Source organism: Eurypyga helias, unplaced genomic scaffold (assembly GCF_000690775.1).
Source record: "Eurypyga helias isolate BGI_N326 unplaced genomic scaffold, ASM69077v1 scaffold9710, whole genome shotgun sequence".
In the NCBI taxonomy this organism is placed as follows: Eukaryota; Metazoa; Chordata; class Aves; order Eurypygiformes; family Eurypygidae; genus Eurypyga; species Eurypyga helias.
Genome location: NW_010226290.1, coordinates 37,625 through 46,880, shown reverse-complemented (window position 1 = coordinate 46,880; position 9,256 = coordinate 37,625). Strand labels below are relative to the sequence as shown.

The following is a 9,256-nucleotide window of genomic DNA, read 5'->3' as shown; positions in this document are numbered from 1 at the left end:
GTCCGACTGCATGTTCGTGCATTAAAAGCCTCACACACACTTGGTCACTAGAAAGATACCGAGTTGTGTTCAGCATGTTCATGAATATACTACACTGCTCCCCTTGCGAATGGAAGTATTTGTTACATTTCCCATGAAGTTTGTGTTCTAGTGTAATTTTGACAGTCAGATGCTTTTAGAGACTGTTAAAGACAGCTTATAGACAGTCTGACGTATTCACAATGATCCAACAGCCACATAGAGCTCTTCAGAAACATGCTCCCTACCTAATGTTAACTCTGGTGTCTGTGATATTAAGGCTAATGCCTATCTTCAGTCTTACTCAGAGAAGCTTTACCATTTCAACATCTGTCTGGGATCTTTTTTAAAACAGAAGTCCCAGGCTGTTGCTGCAATTCTGAGATTTATTAGTTTTCTTGTTTAAATGAAAGATACAGCCAGCAACAGAGGCTATCTGGCAAACAAACTTTGACTGAAATGGAGAAACATGTTTCTGAAAAATATAAGGACAGATGCTTCACAAGTTAAACCAGATCCAGGTTCAACCACTGGATTAGAACTACACTAATACTGATAGCAATAGCTCTCAAACGTAGTTTTAAAGAGGGAAATCTTAGAGAAGTGTCACCCAATGCTGCAGGAACATACAGGTTCTTTTTAGGGTCCTTGGTAGAATGGACTTGTCACAGGGTTGTAGTTACAACTAGAGCTTTGTTATGACATAAAAATGTTAATTATCAGCATATTTTATTGTAATCTACAATTTCTAGCAGTTAGCATAGCGTATTGTTACACAGAATTTTTAGCAATTACCATAGCTTTCAGTTAAGCAGAATTTCTAGTAATCAGTATAGCTTTCTTACTGTCTGGAGTCTTTATGTACCTAGGGTTTTAGTCACCTGGGCCCCTGCAGATCAGGTCAAATTCTTAAAGATCAGCATGTGATATAATAAGTGTAATCTAGATTCAGACCTTACCTAAAAGAACCTGCCTGTCTCTGTAGCATTGGTGACAAGGGCATCTCTCCTTGATTCCCCACCCCCCATCCCCAATAAAAATCTGCAACTTAGTTCAGTCTAGATATGCCCTGGCAATAAATTAATAAAGAGCCCTTGCAAAGTTAACTTCTGGAGAAGTAACGATGTCTATAAAGGTGGTTTCATTAGAAGAAGAGACATTGCCCAGCACTTCCTTTCATTAGTTGATTTTCACAAGTGGTTTTCAGAAATTCCCTTTAGAATACAAACAACTGGTTTGGGTTTTCCCCCTACTCAATCTATATTAAATGTAGTTTAAAATAAAAGGGACTAGAATCTTGTATCAGATTAAATCCAGATTAAAATCTTTATTGCACAAATAGTATTTTTAAGATATAATACCTGACTTCAGTGGAGTTATTGTGGATTTGCTTTTGATCTCATCGTACTCTTACGAGATCAAAACCAGCTAAGCTGATTTGGGGGGGAGGTGGTGTTGCAATCCTTTCTCTGTGACGAAAGGTGCCTTTCAACTTTGTATTATGCACTACATTCGCCACGTTTGTAAAATTCTACCTCAACACGTAGAGAAATAACCTGTGTCACAGTCTTAAGTGTAAGAGAGCAAGCTCTGCGTAACTCCTTTTGTCTGTACATCTATTGTATGGAAAATACCCTTCCCGTTTCACTTCTGTGACTCTTGAACTTTTCTGTTGGTGCTGCTGTTTTGGTTCCTCCTTTAACTTTTTAGAAATTATCTTCAAAATAAGATCCTTTGTCATGAGGATAACAAAATATTTTCATATTCTTTAGCTAGACACTGAAGAATTCGGGGCTCGCATAGGATTTGAATGCTGGACTGACTACCAAGTTTCCCAGGAGATAAAGCCATAGCCCATTGCTGGTGCAGCTGGACCATGCAGTAATATATTTTCTCTCTGACACAGAGTGTTTTCTCCTATAACCCTATATCCAAACTGTTCTGGTGGTCATTGTTTGGCTAAAGGACTGCAACTTCCCAGAGCATTAGAAATAGAATTGCCAGCCGCTTTATTAAACCAGTACAGTCACTGGGTAGGACAAATGTTGATTTCCTTTATGCCAACATATTTCTAAAGCATGTTTTCTGCTGAATTAAGAATTTTTCATGCTTTGGAACAGAATCTCATGTCAAACATAATATGCATATAGTACAATTTGGGATTTATCTGCCACCCCTCATTTTTTGAGTCTTATAAAATAGAATATTTACTTATTCATACAAGCAAGGGTAGAGTAGCATAAAGAGGCTTTCTTTCTACACGTAGCTGTTGATTATATCAGTAACTTATCAAAGTAGCAAGCTTCTTTAAATAGGGAGACTTTTGAAAGACCTAAATGTTTTAAAATCTCCTGACGTGTGATGGATATATATCTAAAAGCAAAGTCAGGTGCTGCACTGTATTTTTATTTTTGCTTTGTATGCAAAAATGCACACAGTCTTTCTAAAGAACAGGAACTGCAATATGTGGTCAGATGTTTAAGAGTGAGCATTAGGATATGAGCTCATTCGCTGTATTGGTCTACAGAGCATCAGTTAGAGAAGTTTTTCTCGAGTAGCTCACTAACACCTTCAGAATAAAGGCAGAGGGGCCAAGTACTGAGGATATTGGCAACTGAAAAGAACAGAAGAATTCCCAGAATGATTCAAGCTGAGGAGAGCAGTACCCACTCAACGTGGAATATTGTGAGGTCAGTAGTCTGCATAATACTGACCTTGTCATTTATTATTGGGACCCCTGGGAATTGCATCGTCATCTGGACCATTTGTAAAAAAATGAAGCAAGTATCTCCTTCAGTCCTGCTCATCTTGAACCTGGCCATTGCAGATGTCCTTGTACTGATTACTTTACCAATTTGGATTTACTCCTTTGCTGACTCATGGGTTTTTGGCGTCATCTTCTGCAAAATACTGGTTTTCATTATTTACTGCAGCATGTACGCTAGTATATTTCTAATTACAGCACTGAGCTTGGAGCGGTTAATGGCCGTGTTTTACCCTTTCACAATTCAAAGATACAAAACAAAAGAAAAAATTGCTGTAGTCATGTTCCTCATTTGGTTCCTGTCTATTGCTTTCGGCATTTCTGTCATTCCATTTCAAGAGACAGAAGAAATGAACGGTCAACTACTATGCACATGTCGCAACTACTCTTCTAATAGACAGAAAGCATCATATCTTTTGCTGGAGACTCTTGCAGGTTTTGCAATCCCTTTTTTAATTATTTGCACTTGTTACACGTGTGTTGCAAGAAGAATAAGCAGAATGACTTACCAATCTAAGCAGCGATCGGAACGGCTCATTACCAGCATTGTGGTGATGTTCATTTTGTGCTGGTTCCCTCATCATCTCTTTAACATCCTAGACATTATTTCAGTTCAGATAGAAGACTCTAACAAGGAAATGTCTTTGGCACTGGATGAAACTGTGGACAAAGGAGTGTACATCTCTGGAGCACTTGTATTCATCAGTAGCTGTGTTAACCCTCTACTTTATGCTTTTGCTGCACGAAGATTTCAGAATCACCTGAGACTTTCCAAGATATCAAAGCTGTTTGAACAGCTGAGTCAGACTCTGACAGAGGAAGACAAGAAAAAAGGTTTGGTTGTAACCAAACAAGAAGATACTTTAGTAAGCACAGAAAATCTCTAACAAGGAACATGGACAGCAAATAATGTGACTCTCTGTCATTCCTTCAGTGGTCCATTCTCCTACTCAGTTTTGTTTACTAAGCAGTCCAGATAAATCTAGAGACAGGTGAAAGTTATTAGTGGCTTTTTGTGTGTTATAAAAGAATTGGCATTGACAACCTAGTTCGGTTCCTGAATTAGTATCCACATCATGAAATAAACACTATTTCTCTGGTGCCAAGATCTTCAGCAAGCTGGCTAGAAGCTCCAAGTGGAAGGAATACAGCATTTTTACTTTTCATTTAAATTATTTGTGATGTCGTGAAAGAGTGCGCAGAAAACAGAAAAGGACTGTATGTGGAAAGCAGAAGCTTTGAAAGTTTAAAATTAAGCTTTCCTTTGAAAAAAAATTGTTAGATGCTCAAAAATCCTTATATAATCTAAAGTTTTAGTAGAGTATACTTAAATTCTTGATGTGGGTAAGAATGGTTTAAAAGTATATTAACGACAAAACTCTTGGGTAGGTGGGAAAGATAAAGTTATTTTTATTCATTGCTTTATTTAGGTTTTAAAGTAGTAAGGGCTGTTTACACAGTCAAGCTCATTTACTGGATTATCTCGTGTTAATAGGTTTTAACAAGTAAAATGTGAGTTGTGACATGCCTCTTCAGAAAAAAACAAGTGCGAGAATTTAGTGTTGTATGGCAAGCACAGTTACAGACTTCGTGCTATATTTGATGTCAAATACATTGCGTACTTCAGTGGCAGTTAAACTATTGAGATACTAAATATACATACTATGAGTATCCTCAGAAAGTTTGATGCAGTTTAGCATCCAAGTTGTCTATTAAATTATGGAGTAATTGGGTCAGGCTCTGGTGGGCAGGAAGGAGAGACCCTTGATACTGTTTTTCATGTGTAAGAAAACTAGGGTAACAGTACAAAGTGTCTAATATCATAAGGACTTCACCTTACAAATAAAAGCATTATTTTTTCTTCTCTTATAGAATAGAGTGGACTTTGCCATAAGAAAGCAATAATTCTAGCACTTGCAAGGACCTTATTTTAGTTTTGTGAGTGTGTGCAAACTCACTGTGGGAAAACTGCATGGCATCAAGGATTTTTATTTCAGTTGTGACTAACATTTTTTATGCCTACTCGTGCTTATTTTTAGGCCAATGTTTTGTAATAAGATCAAGGTAACTACTAATTACTAAGAAACACATTGTAATTTCCTATGCATTGTTCTGGACAGCTGCTAAATAGCTGTGTTGCTCATCTTTACAAAAAAATTACAAATACTAACTAGAACTTAATTTCCAAAATCTGATTATGTAACAACCAAGGGTATTTGAATTGTGTTAATTTAGCTTGTAAACCAAAATAAACACGGGAGGTTAAATCCTCTCCTGTTAATGGAAGAATATTTCTCTAAACGTTGCATATGTATTTATTATTCCTGCTTGTTATGAAAAAGGTTTTTTTTCCCAATAGAAGAGCCTAGATCACAGAGGGCTTTCCAGTAATAGGACTCCTTCACTGAAACTGAAGTAAATAAAACTTTAGAAAGACCTTGTTTGCAGCAGAGTAGGCAGCAGATGAAATCCCTTAGACTTTACCCCATCCGCCTACAACTCTTTTTTCACCCCACTAATGGCTCTTCAATTGCTATTGGTATATTCAATATAGCTATGTGGCATTATCTCACAATAAAAGCAGAAACCAGTTATCTACTGCATAAAAAAGTGAAGCTGTATGTCCCAGTATGTTCTTTAGATAGAAGTCACTCCGCTATTCAACAACAGCACAGAACAGATGAGATAAGCACATAAGCACTGCAACCTAGATAGAGTTCTAGGCCACAAGGAGCCAAGCAATGCACAACTTGCAGGTTGGGAAAAGGCCCAGAAAAACTTTAGTACAAGCTACCTGACGGGAATTTTCCTTTCCATCAGTCTGTGCCCTATGCCTAGCTATAATCAATCTTCTTATTAGGACTTGGGTTAAACCCCTCATCATCTCTGTGTGTGTATCATCTGTCTCGTGAATGAAGCATTCTTTTTCTGTGCCATTTGCTATTCAACAAGCCTTTTGGTAGTATTGACTGCATGTTAAGTGCCTTGTGCTCAGCTATGCCTAACCCAGGACAAGTCAAGGCGTCAGGGGCCAGGTACATAGTCCGTGCAATACTGCCTGCTGCAGTGGTGTTTGGTGTTGTTTGGGAGCTTTTTTTTTAAAATCAGTGGGTAAGGAATAGTGAGTCAGACCTTTTTCATTTTTTTCTTGTAACTCACAGACAGGTGAACTTTGCTGCTCATGCTGCATTCTGCCCAGCATCCAGGAATCTTAAAAAGGGAACTAGTAACATCCACAGATTAGTAAATACATTCTAGGGAATAATGAAATGATTAGTTAAGGCAGTTCAGAACTGAAAGCTGTTACTCTGAGGATTCAGAATCATTTACTAGCAGGTGCTGTTCTTCCACTGAAATTACAGTGTTTAGCATAGAGACCTAAGCTAACTATCAGGATGTTTCTTATGGTCAACAGACAAAACAGCAGCACATTAGCTATATTCTACTTCTGTGCTTTGACAGTAGATAGCATGAATTTTCAACCTCAGTGCTAATTTCTCCACTGCTTTTTACTCACAAGTGCAGCACTGAAGTACTTTTACAACATGCAGTCCATCGAGGAGCTAGAACCATCCTCTTATGTTCATATTAATGGCCTTGGACAGCTGCCTCCAGCAGTCAGTCTTTTTTAAGAACTATGTTTCTTTTGAAGGCAGTTTGAGGAGTTGTAAAAGATGATAAACAGCAACTTCAATTAATTTATTTTCTACAGAGCAAATTGAGTTAATTTTTGCAAATGTTGATATGCACAGGCAAAAACCTACTGATTTAATATTTTTGGCAACACAGCTGTGATGGAACTGGGTCCATAAGAGTCAGCATAATAATACAAGCTGATGTCATGGTTGACTGCTTCTTCCTTTAACAGGTACACATCAGGCCTACCAGTCTAGCAAGACTTACCACTTGATCTATGCTAGCGTTCTCTGTCACAAAACTACCAATAGGTCCATTCAGCCAATGGACAGAGGATATTCTCATCTCCTAAAGTACTGAATCCCAGCCAAACCTAAGGCCTGGTATAGATTTTTTCTAAAATGCTGCATCTCATGATAGATCTTACAGATCATATTGGCATATTGATAGAAAGCAAAGACCTTCCTTGGTTGTTCAGGCTAGTTCAAAGCAGTGAGGTGAGAGGAGTCTCACTGGTAACTCTTGAGACACTTGAGATGCTTGAGATAAATGAGACCCTTCTCAGAAAAATAAGTTTTCTTCTCATTTGAGTTCCTCTTATTTTTCTTACTTCCTAACTCTTCTGTCCCAGTTTACAAAGTCTGGCTCTGTGGTTTCAGTGACCAGCTATTTCTCATGACACAGCAAGGAAGAAGGCTGAGCTCAGAAAGGGCTGCTTCAGTCACCTGAGTCAAATCACCTCAGATTACACCGAAGTACAGGGAACATTGTGTGGAATCAATGCAACACTACTTGGAACACTGAGTACTAGGAGGTGACCAGGTGGTTTGAATTTCTCATGATTGTAAAAATTAATAATCTTCTAACATTAATCTCTAACATTAATGTCTTACCCAGCCTGAAACGTGCTGTGAGCATTCCACAGTATACATCAGAAATTTATCACATTTCTTGTAGTAGGATCATGCTGCATACAGAGAATTAATGTTGTATTAATAGGATTGAAGGAAAACCTGAAGTATTTTTCATTCATATGTAGTCAATATACAAGAAGAATAAAAACAAACATAAAGAAAAAATGTCATTCTTACACCTTTGTTGCCTGCTGACATCAAAAGTTTTCTGTAAGCATCAGAAAACCATAATTGTTAATATTTGCTAATTCTGCATGTTCTAAATTATTTACTTTATGGATCAGACTCTTACTTGAATGAGAAAGAATCTGTATGTCTATGTAGTCTCCATGCCACCTGTTAGCTTCCAGGTTCTTTTACTCCTTTCACCCAAGTTCTGCATGCAAATCTTTCCTTTAAAAGTAATTTTTTACTTTTAGTAATAACTCTGTAAGTTATTACAGAGATCATGGTTAAAACAGTGGAGCTTTGTGGATATTTAGAAGCAACTTGTAATTTAAGAGGTAACACAAGGGAAATCAGAGATCCTTATTTGCAGGCAGAAATAAGGCAACTGCATTATACTAAAGAAATGAGTTTTTTCTTTAACAAAGCCAGCAGAACATTGTCTAGTAAGAAGTAGAGCGAAAGTTAAGAGACATTTTAAAGACAGTTAAGACTGCAGTTACGTAACTCTTAGGATTACTATTAATTACACTATTACTTTTAAAGAAAAGATTTGCATGCAGAACTTGGGTGAAAGGAGTAAAAGAACCTGGAAGCTAACAGGTGGCATGGAGACTACATAGACATACAGATTCTTTCTCATTCAAGTAAGAGTCTGATCCATAAAGTAAATAATTTAGAACATGCAGAATTAGCAAATATTAACAATTATGGTTTTATTTATTTGATTTTATATCCTACAACTCTTGTATTACTCCCTTTTCTGCTTGTATACAGAAAAGGGAAGAGTAAGAAAAATATTACATTTGATTGAAGTGGAAAAGCAAGTGAGAAATAAGTCAGTTAAGATTAAGAAAAACAGGGCCTTATAATGAAACTGAGAAGTTCAGCAATGAAAGCTGACTGTACAAAGAGAATAGAGAGGGAAGTGAGAACTGTTATGTTGCAAGGCAGTTTCAGGTTTTTAGAAATGCCTCCTTGACAGATCAGTTAATCACTAAAGCCGTTCTTTATTAGAAAACTCCTCGGCTAGATTTCCACTGATTGTTAATAGGTTAAAGAAAAAAATCCAATAAAACACAGTTTAGATAGACATAACCCTGTCCTCTGAGAGGGTGAGTAGCTTATGCTGCTCCTCTTAGGCTTGACACTGGGTGTAACCATGGCTATGATGATGGCTACGAGGATTTCAGAAACTTTACAACACTGTTTACAGTACTAAGAAAATTCTTGCACTGATAGGTATGGAGATAATAGAACCGTATGCTATTTGATCCCTTCTTGTCTTTTTTCCCCTTAAATCAAACATTTTAAGAGTCATGCTGGTAGTTCTTAGTAAGGGTTGAACATTTTAAACTTAAAATTAAGTTGAAAAAAGTTTCAGGTTAGAAGAAAATTATTTTTATGGAATGTATGAAGTCAATGATTTAAGTGGTGGAATTAATGGAAAGGGTGCTATAAAGTCTTCCAGTACAGGGTAAACAGTCACAGCTCTTAAGTTAGGAAGATTATACATTTGCTACAGCTGCAAAATCTTGTTATTCTTCATTTAATAGAGATCAGCTACCTGAACTGATCTTTATTGCAAATGTAACTGGTTACACTCCAGTTTTGGCTGCCATTGTGTAAATACTAACAGCGTGTACAACTGCTTCCACTGGCTATTAACGAGAAAACAGTGGTAACTGTATGGAGACATCTAACAACATTAGTGTGTTATGGATGTCCATAAAGTGAAATATATGTCCAGTTGGTCTTA

At 37.1% G+C, this 9,256-nt stretch overlaps 1 protein-coding gene across 1 annotated transcript; it reads left to right on the top strand.

Moving 5' to 3' along the window:
* The first annotated feature begins 2,658 nt into the window (after nt 1-2,658).
* LOC104510282 (leukotriene B4 receptor 1-like) lies at nt 2,659-3,669 on the top strand. Its single transcript, XM_010152476.1, has one exon. It carries the CDS (start codon nt 2,659-2,661, stop codon nt 3,667-3,669), a length of 1,011 nt encoding a protein of 336 aa, XP_010150778.1.
* Nucleotides 3,670-9,256: the final 5,587 nt, after the last annotated feature.

What these genes read in the sequence shown, in the direction of transcription:
- LOC104510282 (XM_010152476.1), top strand. Translation starts at nt 2,659, where the DNA reads ATGATTCAAGCTGAGGAGAGCAGTACCCACTCAACGTGGAATATTGTG.